General features: G+C 38.4%; 3 protein-coding genes across 3 annotated transcripts in view; 1 reads left to right on the forward strand and 2 right to left on the reverse strand.

The window, feature by feature from the left end:
- The window catches only part of LOC118741887, a 2,463-nt gene extending 2,269 nt beyond the window's left edge, over window positions 1-194 (reverse strand). The window contains exon 1 of the mRNA XM_036473861.1: window positions 89-194. Within this exon, the coding sequence (XP_036329754.1) occupies window positions 89-194 (106 nt within the window). The remainder of the gene's footprint in view (window positions 1-88) is intronic.
- Window positions 195-1,671: 1,477 nt separating this feature from the next.
- On the forward strand, window positions 1,672-5,863 carry LOC118740664 (uricase). The gene is made up of 3 exons (XM_036472277.1): window positions 1,672-1,970; window positions 4,956-5,264; window positions 5,366-5,863. Exons 1-3 carry the CDS (start codon window positions 1,754-1,756, stop codon window positions 5,848-5,850), a joined length of 1,011 nt encoding a protein of 336 aa, XP_036328170.1. The 5' UTR covers window positions 1,672-1,753; the 3' UTR covers window positions 5,851-5,863.
- A 1,585-nt stretch (window positions 5,864-7,448) lies between these two features.
- On the reverse strand, window positions 7,449-20,658 carry LOC118741888 (the record flags this gene model as incomplete). The annotated part of the gene is given in 11 exon segments (XM_036473862.1): window positions 7,449-8,350; window positions 8,353-10,479; window positions 12,022-12,495; window positions 12,498-12,566; window positions 12,625-13,008; window positions 14,710-15,208; window positions 15,283-15,415; window positions 19,757-20,022; window positions 20,212-20,448; window positions 20,451-20,540; window positions 20,602-20,658. Coding segments are annotated over 11 exon segments (5,238 nt in total), but the record flags the coding sequence as incomplete, so codon positions are not given.
- Window positions 20,659-21,880: the final 1,222 nt, after the last annotated feature.

Below are 21,880 nucleotides of genomic sequence, written 5' to 3' on the forward strand. Positions count from 1 at the left end.
AAAAAATAATTGTTAGAGTGATATTTTTAATAAAAGTTGTAACTGTTACGGTCCTTGTTTTGGACTCTTTTTGAGGTTCTTAAATGACTTTTATTGGCCTCATAAATGCCTACTTTCCGACTCTTATTTTGGGTTGTTCTGCGAGTCTTATTGGCCTTATTCTTTGACCCTTCTTGAACTGACTTTAGAGCCATGTTTGCAAGGGCATTCAGCAAAAATTTTGTTTTCAAATACCGTACATACATACATATGTGTATATGTAAATTGCAACACTCCTAAAGTTTGATACAAAATTAAACAATTTCTTGTTTTTGAACCTCATATTTCTTACATACCTAGGACTCCTTTTGTACTCATATATTCAGAACGGTCAGAATATGTTTGCGGGATTCTGCTTCCTATTTATATGTACTATATTGGTTATACATAAACAAGTATAGTTTCGTTTTTTAACGGGACTCTAACCGTCAACATATTTAGAATTTATTACGTAGAGGCCTTCATACTCACAATTTCTTTTCGTTATATCTATGGAGCACTTTGGTATGAAAGATTTCACAACAACGAGATTTTTTGTTATATAGTTTTTCGTTTTACCAAGCTTCGTTATATCGATGTTTCACTATATTTTTTATTTGGTTGCCTAGATAAGCTAAAAAAATGCAAATATGTACATACATTAGGGCGAGTAAATTTTTTTGTTGGTGCAGAAATGGATTCCTCATACCAAAAAGCCCTTACTGCATGTTATATGCAAAATATAAGCAATTCTTTGCCACACTACAGCAGAATGAAGATTCATTTTAGGCCCCTGGTTTTTTCGGTAAATTTTCTTCGAATTACACGTAAAATCCTTCTGTGATATACGCGCATAGTCGAAAAATCTCCCAAACTAATTGACCCGCCCTAATGTACATTTATCTAACTATAACGAGTTGCAAAATGCGGAGCAGCTTTCTGATTGGGGTATGTACGTGCGAACTTTGTGAACTTGAACTTTGTTTGTTTGTTGCCAGTGGATCGTTGGCGCCGGCGCCCTAGCGACGACAGTAACATTTAATCAAACTCTCAAATCAATTTGCATGCCATTGTATTACTGTTCTATTCTATTGTCATTGGTTATGAGCTGCTATTGTGTCTTCTACTTTCATACATATGTATGTACATATTGCACGTTTTCTTCTACTCGACTCGAATAAGGAGCATGTGCCATGCCAACCGGCCTATTGTGTGCGTACATTGCACTTATTTAAATGCGCCAGCAACACCATTTCATAGGTAAAATTACTTGCAAATTTTCTTCATTTGTTCATCTTCTTCTTTTATGATAATAGTTACAACCCATATCTGCTAAATAATAAACGGTTGCATGTGTTGATCTACGAATTTTTATCTCGTTTAGCTTATCAGTTTAGTTAATAATTCTTGCTTATCGCTAACAGTTAGTTGCATGCAATCCTGTTTGTTATCAGCAAAGCATACAGTTTCTTAATCGCTATCCTCACATTAAGATCTGCTCTTCTATCTTCCGCGTAAAACTTCTATATCTTAATTATTTATAAAATAGCACATTTGCCCCAATGCCCATTCAGTCGTAGTCTGACTATTCTATCAAACTGATTCCATCAGCGAAACACCTCTGTCACCCCACAACTGTCTACGCAAACGCAGCAGCGATTAATTGCGCGGATTGCAAGCAACACGAGTCCACACAGTATCAACAACATTCCAGTAGTGACAACGAGGCGACGAAATGTTCGCACGCCCCCTGCAAAGTGCCGCCACCAGCGTCGGTGCGCAGCCAACGGAGCCGAGCAACACTCCTCACCAATACACGATCTCCGATTACGGCTACGGCAAGGATAGTGTTAAAGTCTTGCATGTTAAGAGGAATGGGCCAGTGCACTCGATAAAGGAATTTGAAGTTGGTACACATTTGAAATTGTATAGCCAAAAGGATTACTATAAAGGTAAGAAATGTGGACTGCTACAGATTGACTACTATATTTTACATGAAAGCGGATTTCACGAATCTGAATAATGTACATATACTAAGTTATTCGGGGTTCGTATAATTGTGGTAACATGACTTGAGCTACACTCAGGTGATACTCTCTTCTACACAGCCACTGTTCAACCTAGTTACGCGGCTCATGGCCATATTTTTGGAATCTTAAATATGCAAAATATTTTTTTATAAAGTCAAAAGTTTCCCTGGCTTTTTCAATGATACCACAAACATAAAATTTTCAGATCCGTTGAAAAGTTATGGCTTGGATCTCCACTAAATCATCTTTTTTTAATATCTCATTTAATTTTTTTTCGAGCTTTGAGAGATTATAACACACGAATTTAAAATGTGTAAAGTAAAACTTTGCACGCCATCACCGTTAAAATAAGCGATGGTCTGAACCAACGTTGACCCTGTAACAGGACCATACTCGACGCTGTTGACCTAACGAAAACCTTCAAAACAGTCGACAATGCAATGCTTTTCCAGAATATCCTAGACTTAACCTTTCGAAGAAAGACGCGGTGGTGGATTTTCTATTATCTTTGCAAATGTCGAACCTTTTATCGAACCGCGTAGCATTCAACAGGGTATCTCTTAAACTAGCGCCCTCTCGCCAACGCAATTTAAACTTTACATGGCCACCGCCAGATGGAATTTACTTAGTGAATTGCGTCTTCGAATGAATAGCTTTTGCGTGAAGATTACTGACTATTACTCCGACATTGCTGGATTCATCAGTATCACGAACCGGGAAATTTTCTTTCGACGTCTTTTCCGCCACAAGCCTTTTGAATTACGAAAGAAATAAACTTTACTCGCGACTTAAATATAAGGCGACTGGATGGTCGGTGCAAACCTGCACTGCGCCAGTATGGACGTCAGATATCTACGAACTTCACTGGATGGCCACAAGCTGGCAAATTCATGTCCACCGGAATTATCTTCATATGGAAACCCAGGTATGATACTTGAAGCAGTAACCATCCCAACAATGCTCTGCCTTGTAGCGAGCTGTGTGAGAAATCACCTCCTCGGCTGGAATTACGACGTCAAGGGGCATGCAGAGTTTACCTTTCGGAGGAGTTGCCTCCAGTGTCTAAACCCCGAGGTGATAAACATATGCCCTCCAACCGTTTTTTTATCTTATAAAAGCGAAGACATGTACGGCATTCCTAAGGGGTGGATTTCTGCTGCAATAACAAATACAACTTGTGGCTATTTTAAGTCAAATTAATTTAGAATCTCACGGCTGAGAGGATCGAGCTCACATCCGACTACCATCCGCAATAAAAGAATGTTTCTTCTGACATCGTTCGGCCCTCCTACAAGTGTATTTCTGCCTTGAAAAAGCTTTTTATACTACAAACAATCTGCTTTTTAAAGACGGCATAAAATGGCATGTCTGACGATATCAAGGCGCACATCCTAAATTGGATCAGAGCGCGGCCAAGTAGGTACTTATGGTTTGATGTGCCAAAACATGCTTAGACACTGGTACGGACCCTAACTTTTTATATCGAACTAAGAACCCGCATCTCTTGACGACAGAATTGCACTAATGCGGCTCCCATTTACGGGGTAGCTTTAAACAGTCATAAGTAACCTTTGCCTGCTAGCTTTAGTGTCTTCCAAGCTACATAAATGTACTCGTCAGCCGTCGCTTTATTTCTTGAGAGCTAGACTACACTGAAAGCGTTGGGATCTAAGGTAGTGAAGATGAAAGTTAAAAAAAGGCTAGTTTATCATTGTAATGCCGAAATCACTCGAAGGAAACCGCTGATGCAGACACGGCTTGGATATAAAATTGTCAGGCCTCCTCAATTCCATCTGAGACAATTAGTGACTTCGCAGACACTGCACCTCGTTCTGAAAAAACTACATTTAGTCAGCACTCAGAGAGGGAATTTACAATTGGTAAATATATCCGCCAATCTGATCCAAAATGTAGAAAACGTCCTTGAAACTCTAAGATTTCATCTTTTATACCGTTATCCTTGGTCTAAATAATTCAATTTATAGCAAGTAATACCCATTCTACTGGCATGCCTTCGTATCAAGCAGTGACCCGTTGCAATAACGGTCACTTGCCTCAGTAGAGGGCGTTGTAACCAAATGAGAGCATCGGATGTATTCTTGCCGATGATGGGTCAGATTTGTATAGTCGTCCCACACGTGGATTCTTTCAACCATCTTTTGTTTGTCTTCTCGACGAAGTGTGTTTTAGCCAAGTCTTGCAGGTGGATAGCGGTAGGCCCGCATAGGCATAAGAGTTGACTGCACGCAAGGTATTGTCTGCTGTACAGTTGCCTTGTATACCTCTGTAACCTGGCACCCTCGCAATGTGGATAGTAGACTTTTATACTAACTCGTTGAGGACTTTTCTAGTAACTTAATGGCCTTCTTGAAAGGATACAACTGGAGAAAAGCACTTGTTCACGAACTCGAGAAGCGGTGTTGTGTAGTCTGAGGACTTAAAAGTTTCGCAGTACTTGGTAAGTATATTGGTGTGACCGAATCTGGTAATGATAAACTAGCCATTTTGACTTGGCATCTAATCATAGTGTACCGCAGTGTCTGCAGCTTTCCAAAAAAGTTTACGAGCATAAGGTTTAGGAGTAAGTTCAGTAGACCCAATATAACTTCAGATAACTTGAGTACGATGAGGCATAGTGATCTCAACATTTTCTATTCAGCTGGCCTACTTTTACGAGGCTAAGATTCAATCTCCTCAAAAAAAAAAGAAGTGATAATTCCAAGATTGCATTTTTTCTTGCTAGCTCGCTGGAGTTTTCAAACCACCTAGCCGTTCATTTGTCCTCCTCCCTGTTCTTTTCCCTGTTATCTTAGGAAGTTCACAATAATATTAGAGAAATTTCAAAAAACCAACAAAAACTAAATGCCAACAAGTCATAGTTTTCTGCTTTCCATTAATCTCTTGCAGGTGATAACTCGGACATTGTCGCCACAGATTCGCAAAAGAACACTGTCTATTTGCTGGCGAAGAAACATGGTATTGAGAATCCGGAAAAGTTCGCGCTACTGCTCGCCAATCACTTCCTCAACCAGTACGCCCATGTAGCCGAGGTACACGTACACATCGAAGAGTATCCTTGGGAACGTATCGCGCAGGAGGATAGCGGCATTTGCGACAACAATTACTCCTCAATCAACAATCGCCACCGACATAATCACGCATTCATCTTTACGCCCATTGCGCAACGCTACTGTGACGTTGTGCTGAGACGAGCGGGTGGGTTCTTAGAAAGTCCTTGTTTCTTTATTTTATTTCAATTCCAAGCCTTCCTTATTTACTTTCCATAATTTTTCCTTCATCTTGTTCTTCTTCTATAGATCCCAAACAAACTATCATTAGCGGCATTAAGGGTCTTCGCGTACTCAAGACAACTCAATCGTCCTTTGTTAACTTCGTCAACGATGAATTCCGCACGCTACCCGATCAGTATGATCGTCTTTTCAGCACCGTCGTCGATTGCAGTTGGGAATATTCCGACATTAAAGATGTCAAATTCTGCCAGACCTGGAATTGTGTGAAGAATATTATAATTCGAAATTTTGCTGGCGATCCAAATGTGGGCATCTCTTCGGTATCTGTACAAAATACTTTGTATCTCTCCGAAAAAGAAGTGCTTGATGTTATACCACAAATTTCCGTGATTTCAATGACTCTGCCAAACAAACATTATTTCAATTTCGATACGAAACCATTCCAAAGTGTTGCGCCTGGTGAAAATAATGAAGTTTTCATTCCAGTCGACAAACCACATGGCACAATCTATGCGCAGTTGGCTAAAAAGGATCTTAAAAGCCATTTATGAAGTTGTAGGATGAAGTGAGATTTTTTTTCGAAGTTTCGTCTTATCAGTTCAAATTGAATGTTGTTTAATTTTAGTAAATAAAATTGTAAATATATATTTCAATAAAAGAAGTAAAGAATCTTTAACTGTTTGAAATAGCAGCGCATATTTAAGTACAAGTGTTTAGACGCGACTACTAACACCAAGCACAAAAATTTCCTTTATGAAATATGTATATGAAATTTTTTCACATGCACTTCTCAATAGCCCTATAATAAAACTTTCTTAAGTTATAATTTGATGGCACTTCAAAGTATGCTCAGCCTAGTCTGATTCACCATACGGACTTTGCTTCCGGGGTTTTTTGAGGACTCTGCATGGCTGACAACTATACAGAGTTGGTAACTGATGATGATGCCCTTCGTATATATAGATATATAGAAATTATAATGCGGTACGCACCGCGACCTAGTCATCTATTGTGACCTCCACACTTCACAATACCTCCTCTAGACCTAAATCCCTCAGAAAGTTATATAGCACTTTCGATGATAGGGAGTGAATGTGCTTAAGCTGTGGTCGCGTTGAGCCTACACTTCTCTTACGACGCGTGCAGACTGCATCACACTCGATCAGGGTGTGAAAAGGTGTTTCGCTGGTAGAGTCGCAGAACCGGCACAAGTCATTTGAGCATATCCGTAGCTCATATAGATAAATCCTCCTAGTCTGCAGTGTCCGGTAAAGAAAAATTTTAGTATTCTTATCTTCTCTTTTGAGAGGTTAATTAAAGTTTTGAATATTCTCTTGTGGTGCCCTTCCAGTAGACTCTTTGACTGACGTACTCCTACCGAACTATGCCTATTTAAATCCCTCATAGTGTTCCTCTCCATTCTAAGCTCCTTCCTTATAGTATTGGGACCTACATCCAGGAAGGACTCAGGACCAACTGGAGTGAAGGGTGCCGCCTCTCTTCCGAGACAGACCATCGCTTCGTTACCCTCTATTCCCATTTGACCAGATACCCACGCTAGTCGGATATTGTTGTGCCTGCCAAGGGAGTTGAGCATCTCAGTGCACTCATGGACCAAAATGATTTGATTTTATTAGATAAGAGAGGTTTGAGTGCTGCCTGACTGTCACTTAGAATTATAATTCTCTCATTACGGTACCCTCTATTTATGTAAGGCTCCGCACACAAATAAAAGGCGTAAACATCCGCTTGAAATATGCTCGGTTATGTCCCCAATAGGAACTAGGAGATACTGGTCCAGTCATATAAAAGTCTGGCGATTAGTGTTATATATGAGTCAAGAAGCGCTTCCAAACATTTTTTAAATATACGACAGAAGACTTATTGGCGGGTTTGGTTTACTTATAACTCTATATTCAAATGATTTCATAAATCCATTCAGCAATTTTCCTAAATTTTTTTTTACCGGCATACACCAATTCTGAGATTACAATTTTTGTGATTATTCAGTATTACCATATACATACACACATATTTACATAGTTATAAATACTCACTAAAAATACTCATTACTTGATTAATTCACACTTTAAAGAATATTGCGATAATTTTACAAAATTTGTTATACAAAAACAAAACAACAACATACTTATATTTGCGTGATAGCGGGCACCACACTGCATCTTTCCATTTCGCCGCCACCGCACAACAACAGCAGCAACAAATCAGTATCCTTCGATTGCGCCAACTTCCCACTCAACGGCACAGCCAATTGTATATTGCGAAAATAGCCAAAAGAACTATGCAACCAACCCTGTATGGAGGCATATTTGTACAAATGGTAAAAATCCTGTTGCTGCTCACCCAAAATCAACAGAAATTGTTCCCCATCGCTCATCGCAAACGAGTGCAACTTATCAACGCGTATTGGCAACTTAATGAGCTGGAAAAGTTTATACGAATCTACTGGCGCGCTACTCAAATCATAAACATTCACATACTGACACTTATGGCAACTCAGTAACAATTGATAGTGATGCGGTTCTACAGCTACCAGCGCCATAACATCATAGGGACCATCGATGACTTGCGCGAGTTTAAAGTGCGCCGTCTGTGGCATGAAATGGTAAATGCTGACAGCTTGCTGATTGCCTACCAAAGCAGCGCTAGCCAACACCGTTAAGTTATCGAGCTGAAAGAGTTGCACTGACTCGCCTATACCAAAAGGTATGGTTTGCCAATCTTTAACTTCGTCGAGCGCATCATCAATACGCAGCACGCGCACTTCATTGCGATTGCGCGCCTCATCGATGGCATGCAACAGCAGGTAGGTATGATTCTTAGTATCCATAAATATTTCAATGCTCTCAATATATTTTCGCATGACAAATACTTTTGAAATTTTCAAGCCGTTAACGGTAATTTTACTCTTTACTTTCTTAAAACGATCGCCGCAATAGTTTTGTGCCTTCGCCGATATCGCACCAGCGCTGGCGTACAAAAAACTCGTGGTAACATTTGTAATGAAGAGACGAGAGTGTGTAGCGCAGATTGCACTTGAAGAAACCGATGCTCGCAGGGGGTTACATGCCGCTGTTCGTAGAGGAAGGTCTCATCCAGACTTTCGTTAGCGTACTGCCGCAGTACCTGCGTATCGAAGTCGAAGTCGAGGTATAGCAGATGTGCTTTTTGCTCATCAGCCAGCAAACTGGTGGCATTTTGCGCGCTGAGTAGATTGCTCAGCTGATTAACGGCAATTGTTAGCTGTTCGCGGAAAGCGTCGTCGCCTGCCAGCTGATTGGTATGCTCCTCAAGTAAGTTCGCTTCATATAGCGCCGCCTCCTTGTCTTCGGTTGGGTCTGCAGTACTATTAGACAACGTGCGCCCTCTAGCGTGCAGCGGCATATCGGCAACAAGCACTAAGCCCTTCACAAATATACCTTGATCTATGGTAAGATTATCGAAATGATAGTTCGCCGTAGAGAAAATACTTTGCTGATATGCGTCCACCAGCCGTTGCCCATTCAAACGCGTCACATGCGAGGGCCCATTGAAGATTATATTACCATCAATCAACTTTTGACCGGCGATCACTTGCAGTTGATCGCTTTTCTTGTATATCAAATCATCGATCGGCACGCCATTGATGGACTGCAGTAGTGTTTCGTTGTTGGTCACCAGGTGTTCGAATATCAGGTAGCCTTGCACTTCTTGTGGCTCACCATTTAGCTTTATTCTATTTTTCAGCAAATAATCAAAGCTCTGCCCATTAATATCGCCGATCTGCAGCACGTCATCGATCACCAAATTATGCATGCTTATTGGTGGCAACGCACCCCTTGCTGGCGTATAAACCTGTGACGTTGGCATGCCATTCACTTGACCTTGCACAATCAGTTGTCCAATAATTATAATAATGGGTGCTACCTTGAAGTATAAAGGTCCGCCAATAGGCACGCCGCTCGAGCGCCGGTAGAGGGAGGCATGGAAGAGTTGCACATCTACCGCGTTAAGAGTAGTAATCGCCAGCGGACCCTCAACCAAAGCGCGCTGCAGTCGTAAGGGTTTGTGGAAAAATTTGGCGCCTACTATCGTCTGCGGCGCTGTTGTGTTCTTCAATAGGCAATCACGCGCTATGTGCGCAAGGTCCACACCATTGGGGAATGTGGTGCGCGTGCGCATTCTACTAATTAGCGGTTGTGTCATGTATACGGTGCCAGAAATCGCCTGATCACCACTGCGTCGCACCGCGTGTGTGTACAAATATTGCAGTTGTTCATATTGTTTCGTGCTGATGCTGCTGCTGCTCATCGCTGTATCATTCCAGTAAGCATTGCCGTGCACCACTAAATTTCGCCAGCGTCGTTGTGTTAGCTGCTGCAGCTGCTCATTGAGTGTCGCGAATTGGAAAGTATTCTCGAAATTGCCACTTATATCGCCGTGTACCGTTAACTTTGGTACTATAATATCGCCATGCAAAGTAAGGTTTTCTGTGCGCGTATCTATAAATGTGTTTGTGTGTATATCATTAATAATTCCAACATCCAGATTTGTCAAGCGTAAGCTGCCAAATGTATAGTGGCCAGTTATGCGCTGGGGTTTCGATTTTAAGAGCACATTACTGAAGACATCTTCCATAATAACGGTGTTGATCAGTGGCGTGTGTAGTGCATTTTTGACCGTGAGACCCTGCAGGAAGCTTGTAGTACCATTTACTACGGCATTCTCATTTAAACGCACCAAATTTTTCACATAATCTGGCAAAGATATATTATTTATTTTATTCACTTGCAGATTTTCAATAAACTGCACATTTCCTTTGACCAGCAGATCCTTGCGCAACACCAACTGTTCATTCTCCACCGAAAGTTTATCAAAAATCTGATCGAAGGCAAGGCCATTGATCTTTTGTACAATAATGTTCTTAGCTTGCAAGTGATAGGGCAAATGCAAATGCTTGATAAAATAATCACGCTGCATTGGCGTCTTTTCACGCGCATCATTCACAAAAGTGCTATGGAGGCTGTCTTCTACTACTGCCTTGCCGGTGACCACCAACTTGTTGCAGGATATGTTGCCTTTAAAATGTACCTCATGCAGCAGCTCTGACTTCAGAATCAACTCATCAGCTGTTACGTTATTTAGCTTGTCGGCAATTAGATGATCTTTCCACTGTTCCCCTGTAAGAAATGTAAGGACATTTTGTTTTTCAAAAGCTGATTCCAGGTTTAATTTCTCTCAACACTCTGTGCCCGGAAGTCCGATCAATCCAAACGAGTACAGCCGACACACCGTTTTCATTGCCTCCTCTTGAATCGCTAAATCCAGAGTTGGCATATCCAACGCATCATTAAGAGCCGGTCCTGACGTTGTACTCACGACACCCGTAATGCCTATAAACATGCTCCTTTGTTGTCGGTTTAACACAGAATACCACAGCCGGTCTCAGGCACCAGGTCTCACTAAACGTTCTTCGACATTGTCCGAAAACTTTCAGTGCTCGGTCTACCTTCAGCTCGACGTGAGTTTTCCATGTCAGCTTTCTATCCTAGATATTTCACACCCATGAAAAACTTAGGTTTACGCCTCTAAGCAGTGGAAGGTTAAAACCTTCCAATTTTCTTTTCCGAGTAAACAAGACTATGTTTGTCTTGCTGCGATTGGCAACAAGCCTCCGCAAAGTGTACCATTCGTCAGTCTTATTCAGGATTATCTGTGTCTTAACAAAGACTTCCCTGAGATATTTATTTACTTGATGACAATGCATAAACCTCATCCGCGTAAGCTTGGATGTGAACGAAGTCTTGCATTTCTGTTAGTAGTGAGTCCACTTCCAAAAACCACAAGAGAGTTTAGAGCACACCGCCCTGAGGGCATCATCTTCCCACTTCTGCCGTGATACAAACGATAGCTTCATCCTCCCATAGTCAGCAATCTTCTAGATAACGTAAAGTGAATCTATCTCATGATTGTGTCATCCACTTCATGTATTCAGGCCACAGAGCACATAGAGTCAAAGGTAGCGTTGTCAAACGCCCCCGCAATATCAGCAAAGATTCTCATTGTGTAAAACACCTGCTTCCAGCCCCACCTCGATCTTTGTTACAAGGTCATATTAAGCTGATTCATAGAACTTCCTGTTTTGGTAAATATGTATGTTGATGGCTTCTAAGAAACCGTACACCAAAACAATTGATCTAATGTACTTCTCGATGGTACGCTCCAGACCTTTCAGAATAAAGGATGCCTGACTGATTGGCCTGCAACTTTTTGTTACCGCATAGTCATGCTTTCCTGGTTTGGAAATTAAGACTACCCTGACGTTTCTCCATAGAATGGGAACTTTAAATGGGAATTCCAGACAGGTCCTAAACACTCTTATTAGATCCCCTATAAGCCTGTCTTTCCCACACTTTAGAATTTTCGGATACACGCCATCTGGGCCCTGTGACTTGAGGTCATCCAAAGGGGTATATGGCTTATGCCAGCATACCTAACCATCTCTTCAAGTGATGATCAATCTCACCTCCAATAAAAAGAATATATGTATACGAACATTGTCTTCTTAGCCTTAGTGGATCGCTATCGCACTTTTTGACGCATAATATGAATGTTTTTGCGTCAAAATTGAGATAGCGATTCGAAAATTGTCGCTAACTGGTTACAGAATCACCGCCGTGGGTTTTACCGAGTGAGGATAGAAACTCGAAATGCTTTTCTACGGCGACTGGAAAAAGTTTGGTTAACCATTCTATATTCAATCAACGATGCCGTCTGTTTATGCTTTAACTTACTTTCAATTATGTCATCACGGCCGCTGAACGCCACATCCTCTTCAAACTGCAAGCCATTCACCAATTCCACCTGCACGTCCTTTGCAGTTATTGAATTTATCAGCAATCTCGAACTCACAATTTGCGGCTCTCTTAGGTTGAAAAGTTTTGCAACAACTAAATTATTCAGTAAAGGTGCCCAAAGTGCATCCACTCTTGTCTCGCCTTGCAATATCAGACTACCCTTTAACTTACGATCACGATTACGTAAAAATAACGAATTTAAAAAATCCGATATGGAAACATCATTAATACGTGCCACATTCAGAACACGCACCCTAATAGGCAAATCGACAGATGCGTTGGCATTTTGGCGAAATAGGCGTGATGAGTGACGCGTTAATAGCTGCGGTGTGCTCAAATTTTGGTGCGGGCGGCAGAGCGTATCGAGAGCGTGGGAAGGCGACTACTCGAGCTATTATCCAAGTGGAAACCTGCGTAAAATTGGTGTTGTATAACAGATGACTTCAGTGATACATGTGTGGAACCTACCAGGTAGAAGTGTGCCATTGTAATGGAGGTTACCGACGTTTAACTGTCGAATCTTAGCAATACGCGGCATATCCAACACAAAACCGTTACTTTGGAATGCCTCTCGCGTAAAACGCAAGCTACGTTTTGGCATACGGACGGCCTCCACACGTCTCATCAGCTGTACTGGACTCTGTAGTGTCTCACCCAAAATCCTTACAATTCCAATGTTACCCGCATGCAAACGCACTGGATTTGGCGCATTAAATCGCTGCAGCTTAGGTCGCACGATGGCAGCAGCTCTACGGAATACATCCATAGCTGACTTGCGTTGCAATAGCAAGCTTCGCAAACGTTCGACAGTTTCTTCGAATAGGTGGCGATGTTGTTGTAAGTCACTTAAATCTGGCAACGGAAAGAAAATTGGATTAAAAACGTATTTTTCAGTTAGGTAATCAATACGCGGCAAAAAAGGCACCCACAAGAAAGTTTTAGCTTTTCTTACTCAAAACTTATAGCCTGCAGCTGCTGCAGGCCTTTGCAAACTAAATAAAATTCTTCTAAGACTCAACCGGGAAGGGGTCAAAGTTTGTTGGTACGCAGACAGTGTAGTGAATATGGTGTCCGGGTTCTTGGCTAGATAGCTGCGGGCTCTACTTTAATGCCTCGAAGACCGAATTACTATTATTCACCACAAGGAAAAGATTCCGAATTTTAACCTACATTCCTGAAATGGGCATACTATTTCTCTTTCCCCTTGCGACAAGTATTTAGGAGTCAAAAAGGCCTATAGTACTCCTGCAAGGAAATGCTGGGTAAGTGGGGCCTACGACTGGGATTTACTAGGCGGTGATTCGACCAATTATTACATACGGTTCGCTGGTTTGGTGGAAAGCCATAGAGATCAACATAATGTTAGGTAGGGTACAAAGGTCAGCCTATATTGCGATTGTTGGGGTGATCAGATTATGTCCAACGAAAGCATATAATGTCATCCGTCATTTGCCACCGATTGATCTCTTTATTAAGGAAATTGCTTCACAGAATACCCTGAAGTTTAGGGAACTTAGACTGTGGAAAGGTGTGAAAGTATCCTGTACTCTTTCGCTTCTCTTCAAGAAAAACTTCGGCACAGTATTTCCACCAATAAAGGAATGGAATGAGCCTATTTTTACTGAACGCTTCGAAGTATGTATCTATTTTTACAGATGCCTTGAAGATGGATTGTGGCGTAGAGGCGGGATTGCCATCAAAGAGGCATCCAAATTAATTTAGGCGCGAAGCTAACAGCGCCCAGCATTGCTATTTTCTCGGATAGCCAGGCAGCGATCAAGGCACTTGGCTCTGTAAGCATAACCTCCAGCGCAATAAAGCAGTGCAAAGAGAACGTTTTGGTTTAGCTGACCTGGGTGCCGGCGCACAGCATAATTCATGGCAATTAGATGGCCGACGAGCTAGACAAGAAAGGGTCGGCTCTGGATGTCTCAGATGGAGAGTAGGTTCTTATGCCGCTGAGCTACATATACCAAGGGCACATCTCTTAGCTTGGAAGAAGTTGGTTAATAGTAGATGGGAAGATTACACAATCCTATAGGCTCTACAGGAGTCTGTGACACACCTAATGCGCAAAACGCGTTACATTTATCATCAAACTGAACAAGAGAGCTTTATCTCGACTAACTTCCGTTTACACAGGGCACTGGGCCGTGGGAATCCATGCAGCAAGACCAAAACTGGAACACAACCCTTCTGGTCTTAGCTGTAATTCACTAGACATTGAAAAACGGTGGAGCAGCTACACTGTAATTGACCAGCACTATGTTTGACTTGAATCGAGCTTCTAGGCAAACCCTGCTACTGCGGTTTAACATACATAATGAATATTAACCCACTGCAGCTTCTTGAGTTCTTGAACTTGAGAAAATACCCGACTTCTGCTGTTTTCTTTTTGTCTTTTGTTTTCAAGTTAATTTGCGAGCAGTGGTTTTAAAATGGTACGCATAGGTGCTAAACTCGCCACTTCAACCAGCCAACGAACCAACCATAACCTGCAGCCCATCATCGCTCCCCACAACCACCCCATTTACTATCAAACAACCAACTCACCTTCCACTCCAGTGTCATTTAACGCCGCAGACGCAGCACCTAGTCGTTGTCCATCCGCCGCTTCAACTTCTACAATGCGTAACAAAGTATGAAAAGGACGCCGATAATTGAGCAGCACAAAGGATTCATCCTGTGGGCTCACGTGCGTTATTATCTCAGTGATGTCACTTTCGTTCGCGCTAAAGCTGGCATAGCAGTCCAGCCGTGAAGTTGGATAAATATTCACAGCCCGTTGATGGGCACCCACCAAAAAGTGTGCACCCGCTGCAAAACGATCGAATGTCAAATCTTTACCGCTGAATTGACGAAATATCGAGAATTGTGCTTCTTGCCGCTTCATGTTAAATAAGTTGCACTTCTGTTGCTGCGCCGCACAACCGATGAAATAATTACGGCCACGGTATGTGAAAGCGTGTATGGTGCGTGAGGGTATGGTGAGAGTTTGGCGATTACGTAGATGCAAATCGGTGGAAACTATTTCGTATACAACGATAATGGTCTATAGGAAAAGAGAAAATGGTGTTTTTTAAGAAAACTTTTTTGTTTTCGAAAATACAAATTTGTGTTTACTACCCTGCCTTGATGTTTGATAAGACGTCCACTTAGCAAAAATTTTGGCGCCGTGCCAACGACTTCCAACACATGAATAGCCGGTAGTGTGAGATCCTCCACCACGTCGAAAAATGTATTCGACCACTCATAAGTTCTGTAAATCAGATTAGATTAGCAAATATTTTAAAATAATTTGCAAAACAAAAAGAAGGAATCTATATAATACGTCAATCCATGTCAAATCGGTCTATGGTTGCCATCGAGCATTTTTGGTTGGCAGGAATTTTCTTCTGCCATAGGAAAAAATTCAATATTTTCCAAATATTTTGCAACATTTCACAATTTTCGGCATTTTGCAAGCTTATTTTTTTTATATCTCAAAAACTATTATAATTACAAAAATAATTCTGGTCTCGTTTTAAATGTGATATTTAAGGCTATAAGAAAAAATATATAACAAAATCGAAATATAAAACAATTTACAGAATTTTTAAATTAAAAAAAAGTCGGAAAATCAAAAACTTATAAAAATTGTTGACAAAATTTCTTTTCTACAACATCTCCAACTGATCCTGAAATTTTCAGCGTTTTTTAGGATATAAATTTTTCAATTTTGAAAAAACATTTTTTGGAAACTCTGAATACAGTTATGTTTAACAATTTTTATTTAATTTAAATTTATTTTAAATTTACCGCCGGTTTCACCAGCAATTGAACTGGAAAATGGTTTCTTAGTCCAATGGTTTCCGTCCATTTCCATATAACATTCAAAAAATTATAAATCATTTTTTACTTAAATTGCTTTCATAAAATTGGCTGTTGGAGTTTGCAATAATTTTTTTTTTTAATTACAAAACTTCATACCTTAAAAAAAACACCCTGAAAATTTCAGGATCTTTTAAGATCAGTTGGAGGTAATCTATAAAAAAGTTTAGCCAAACAACTATGTATATAAGTTTTTGCTTTTAAAATGTTTCAATTTCAAAATTCAAAGTTTTTTTTTATTTTTCGATTTTTTTTAATATATTCATAACCCATGATTCAATAATTAAAGGTTTGCTCAATAGTGACATTAGAGTTTTGACACTCCCTTAACTCCCTTACACACTTTGCACACACACACACGAACCCACATACAGTGAATTGCTAAGAGAGTCGATTTTGTCAAGAGGGACCGAGAAAACTGTTTTCTAAGCAAACCTTTTATTATTGAATCATATTCAAAACCTGGTTTCAGCGATTTAAAAAAAAATACTTTCTGATGTTTGTACTTGTCTGGTATATAACTGTCAGCACTGATGTTTAATTTTAACTTTACAATTGAGTAGTAAATTCTTCTAGCAAGCGATATACAGTCAGCGACAAAAATATGAATACCCTGGCATTTCTTTATTTATATTTTCTGTTTTTTTTTTATAACAGTTAGTTCAACAGCAAAAACCAGTTGAATAAATTTTTTCTAATTCATATAGAACTCGGGAAAATTCAAGATATACCAAAAAGCTGTCATCAAAATTTTCAACTTTTCAATTCCATTTCTTAAACAAATTTTTGGTATGCAGTTTTGTAGCCCATTCAGTTTTAATATAATAAGGTGCAAGTTTGAACCGGCTAAAAAATCGCATTGATTTTGGAGAATTTTTTTTGTCGGGGTGTTGCGCATTTTCCTTTTTTTTAATTATTGAAAAAACTTAACTTGCAAAATCCGGGAAATTGTGAAATTTTTAACTTTGGAACTTATACACGTGTATTACAATAAACTGATGAACTATTTTGGATTTGATTTTTCGAACAAATGGCAACCCTCCTAAATAAAGGTCAGGAATAAAGCCTTTTCGAACCCATTTCTGTTTGATACCCATCTTTTAATAATTCATCCAACTGAACCAATGTGAAGGTAACTTTTTAAACACGTGGCCACCCTCTTCAAAAATTCCAATGTTAAAGCTAAACATTCTTTCGTTTGACTACGGTATTTTTATATTTCATATACTTTTTGTATAAGTTAATTGAGTTAGACGTTTCAAACAGGTGGCAGCCCTCTTCAAAAGTATTTTCAAGCTTAATCCTTGTTAACTCTCCTTCGCCGAACATTTCGATACATATTTTAATTAACTGATGAATTAAGTGGAATTAGATTTTTCAAACATGTGGCCACCCCCCTTAATACAGTTCAGAAATAAAAAATTTTCAAACCCCTTCGATTGCTACCCATATTTAAATAATTCAGTAACCTTATTAAATATTTTGAATTTAACTTTTTTTTAAACAGATGGCAGCCCTCTTCTAACACCTTAAAAATATTTTTAGCGTTCAAACTAAAGATTTTTAACACTCCTTCGTTTGACATCCATATTTTGATATTTCATATAACTTGTGTATAAATAAGTAAACTAAATTCGACATTTCAAGCAGATGGCAACCCTCTTCAAAATATTTTCAAACTACTACATTCTGAAACCTTTGCGGTTGGCCCCTATATGGTGATACATATTTCTGATGTACAACGCCGAAACCGGTTTGTCTCCAAACCAAATTTAACAAGGGATGACGGAAATTCGTTCCAAAATACATCATACACCCTCCCTGTCGGAAACAACAACATCCAAAAAGGAAATACATATTTCTTTTACTTAATATATATTTTTCTTTTAACAGGTGGCAACCCTCCTATAGTTCAAATATGGAAAAAAGCTTTTCAAAATCATTTCGATTGATACCCATTTGAATATAATTTTTTAAAAGGTGGCAACTCTTTTCAAAAAAGTAAAACCTTATTGCACATTCAGTATAACCCTTTTAATTTGACACGACATGATGGCATTGATTATTAAATAATTTGAGTTCAATTGTTCAACAGGCAGGTGGCAACTCTTTTCGAAAAACTAAAACCATTTGCACATCTACGGACCAAGCGCATTAGTTTGACATTTTTGAAAATCGGGCGAACGGTACAGATCTTTTCTCTTGGACAAAAAATCCCCTCGCCTATTACATACTACATATGTATGTAGATAGAAAGGGCGCTTCTTATTTTTCTCTAAAACAAAAAAATAAGAAAAAAACTAAGAATTAGAAGAAAATTCAATTTAAAAAGAAATTAAATTATAAAAAAAAAAACAATTATAGAAATTAAATTAAATTAAAAAATATGTTTTTTCAATGAAAGAAAAATTTAATCAAAAAAGGCAAATAAATTAATAGATTCAAAAAAATAAAATTCCTAACAATGAATTTAATTAATTTAAAAAGTATATACATTTTTTTAACAATAAGATCTAAAATTTTAATAAAAAGAATTATTAAAAATAAGTAATTTTTAGGCAAAAAAAAAAACAGACTTCAAGTCCCATATAAAAATTTAGGAGTAACATATATACATAACAAAAATATTCCGACGAATTGAGAACCTCTTCCTTTTTTGAAGTCGGTTAAGAAGAAGAAAAAAGTATAAGCTTCTAAACATTAAATAAAATTAAAACTATAGTTTTTATTTTTAATACAACAAAATCCAAAAATTAAATGAAAAGAAGAAGCAAACAAATTAAATTAGTTTCGTAAAAGATTTTTAAATATGTATATATCTATCTACTTTTCTTTTTAAAACAATACAATCCAAAAATCAAATGAAAAGAAGAATAAAAATAAAAATAAGAAAATAAAACAAGTTTATTTTTAAAAAAAGATATACATATGTATATCTTATATAATTTTTCCTTACTTATTTTATTTTCTAATTTTTATTTGTGTTCTTCTTTTCAGTTAATTTTTGGATTTTATTGTTTTGAAAAGAAAAAAATACTGTTTTAATTTAATTTGGTGTTTAGAATTTTATACTTGTGTCTTCTTTTTTAATTAAGTTATTTAAATCTAAGAACTAAAAGAAAATTCTATTAAAAAAATACTATAATTTAAAAGCAGACAAAATATAAGTTTCTAAAAAGTAAATGAAATGAAAAAATAGATTTAAAATAAAATGCAGAAGGCCAATCGCAACAACATTTCAAAAAACCAACGTCAGTTTTTATAATAGCTGCATTATGTAAATAAAAAAAAAAACGCAAAAGCCCTCACAAAAAAAATATTAAAAATCAAAGCGATTTGTAATCATTTTAAACTTACCAACAAACTAACGGCTCCATTCTTTATCAGTGACAAATTCTGGTCACAGTTTTTGTTACGGAAAAATATATGAAGAAGTTTAAATTTGTCAGTAAAAAAAAACAATTTATCACCGTTACAGAATTGGGCTATAAAACTGCATACAAAAATGTTCTAAAGATTCAGACTAAAAAGTTTGAAATTTTCATGAAAATTTGTTGATTTTCATAGTTTTTGTATAAAATTTGAAACTTTGATTTATATGGTTTTGGTTAAAGCTTAGACAATATTTTATAGAAAAACAACAACAACAAAAGTTTACTTAAAAACATTGTGAATATCTATTTAAAAAAAATCAACACTAATATAACAATATTAGAAAATTTCAACTTACCGCAATTTCGATTGCAGCTTAGTATAGTTAACCGCCGTTAAAAGCATAACACGTTCCTCGGCTACATTGATCAGAAACAGCTTACGAAATCTACCGTTTAGCATAAGTTGTTGTATTGGCTCGAAATTTGTTATTGTATCGATGCCTACTTGACCCAACTTTGCTGCTTCAGCATTTTGCGCCAACAAGCCAGCAGGCAATTGATAAATCTCCAGAAAGTATTCCAAAGCGACCACCAACAGCAAATATTTACGCCAAAAAATTACCTGAAGAAATTAAAAAATATTCATTTATTTTTTTAGGTATGAAAATTTATTGTTAGGGTGTCAGCTGTAAGTTCAATGGATAACTCCATTTTTAATACAATATTTTTTCATTTTAATATGGAGCTCTTTTCGAGAGCGCCAAATGGAGTTATCACTTTAATGCCGGACAGTGTTTATTTCTCTCCTCACCTCTGCTGCTATGGGCTCCTGTTGCCTTACACTGCCTGCCAGCGCGCCAATTAGGGACAAACGTTTCTCCTGGCCACTTACAATCAATTCGTACAATTCCCGGCCGTGCAAAACAAAAAGCCGCTGTGTAGCAATTTCATGCATTACATGCAAATTTTGTTCATTTTCTATTCTCATATCCATAAATGGCAAACGAAAACGCAGTGCGTTGATTGGAGCGGTGGAACAGCCGCAGTGGATTTGTCAGCACATATCGATGGGATTGGTGGCGTTGCGAGTGCAAACGGCACCACATTGGCAACATCGGGCCGCACTACTTGGCTGAGACACTTGGGTGTTAAGAGACTTATGCATTTCAAATATGGCTTATTGAAAATTATACTGACTTACCACTTGTAATGAGATTATGAGTAGGTAAGTCAAATACGAATGCATTTCCAGTGCAATTTTTATTAAAAAAACATAGGTTTATTTTTTAGTCTTTTTTTTCTTCTTTATTAGCACATACTATTTTCCAGCAAGGGTAGATAAAGCGCGTGTAGTTTTTCAAGAGCTAACGGACAGTACAACAGCAAACACAGCATACAAGGAGTAAATTAACACTAAATGAAATGTGAACGAAGTGAAGGAGAACCGGGATGGAATGGAGTGGGAAATGAATGCCTAAATATATAAGCCGTAATGCGAGTATTTTATGAGAGAAAATAGGCTATCCACTCAAGGCATGAGCTTATAATGGTTTGTTTGCAGGTACTTACAGTGATCGAAAAAATTATAACCACATATTGCCAAGTTGTAAAATGAGAACCAACTTAAAAGGAAATAAAACAAGAGTGCATAAAAAAATTATTTTTTTTTTTTTATCTTAAGTACAACTACATATAATTACAGTGGGGCGGGCGGCCAAGATCCTAACTGAGGCTCCATGCACGATTCCTTCGTGTACTTGCATTTGCGATAGGGAAAATAGCGCAAAATCCGTTTAGTACAGACGGTTTGCGCAAATCGATGATGCGGTAATGCAAATCATGAGTTTAGGTTTATTTATTATTCCACCTATGTAGTTTTGCCGGAAAACGGGGGCGGAAGTATTTTTGCGCATAACTTCTTTCTGCGTAGGCGACCTTCGGGGGCTGAAGTAATGCATATGAGAAAAAAAAGGAACAATCCAGCGCCTTCGTCTTGGTCTGCACGCTGTATCGGAGATACAGCCGATAAATTTAAACGTAGAATACGTGGTATGGTTAAGAGCATGAACCAACGACTACAGATCACCTAATCAGCCATCGTTGTATTTGTAATCGATTTTCAGAAAAAAGTTTTCGTAGCGTTTTTGACGTTTTTCGGTTTTGTTTACACCGTCTTCTACCTCTTCGTAGTGATTTTTTAGCGATTGAATGTGTTTTCTGCAGCGATTTTAATTATAAATTTTGGTTTATTACATATTTATGGTATAAAATGAAGTGCTGTGTGATTGGAACAAGTTTGTGCGTATGTTTGGTTTGCCAAAAGGCGTAAATTTGCGTGAAAAGTGGGTGCACGTTTGTGGCCAGAACGTTGGCATTGAAAAATCGACCCGTGGTAATGATATGCGATTGTAAAGCACTTTCAATCATGTAAACCATATTTTATGAACTTTTTTTGCTAATTGTGATCAAGTTTCACTTTG

This window comes from Rhagoletis pomonella, unplaced genomic scaffold, assembly GCF_013731165.1.
Source record: "Rhagoletis pomonella isolate Grant_MI unplaced genomic scaffold, Rhpom_1.0 Rhpom_scaffold_00006, whole genome shotgun sequence".
Lineage (NCBI taxonomy): Eukaryota > Metazoa > Arthropoda > Insecta > Diptera > Tephritidae > Rhagoletis > Rhagoletis pomonella.

Bases quoted from the DNA above. Each gene is read 5' to 3' on its own strand.
- LOC118740664 (XM_036472277.1), top strand. From the start codon at position 1,754: ATGTTCGCACGCCCCCTGCAAAGTGCCGCCACCAGCGTCGGTGCGCAG. The intron at 1,971-4,955 runs GTAAGAAATGTG...AATCTCTTGCAG, and splicing joins CCAAAAGGATTACTATAAAG to GTGATAACTCGGACATTGTC. The intron at 5,265-5,365 runs GTGGGTTCTTAG...CTTCTTCTATAG, and splicing joins CGTTGTGCTGAGACGAGCGG to ATCCCAAACAAACTATCATT.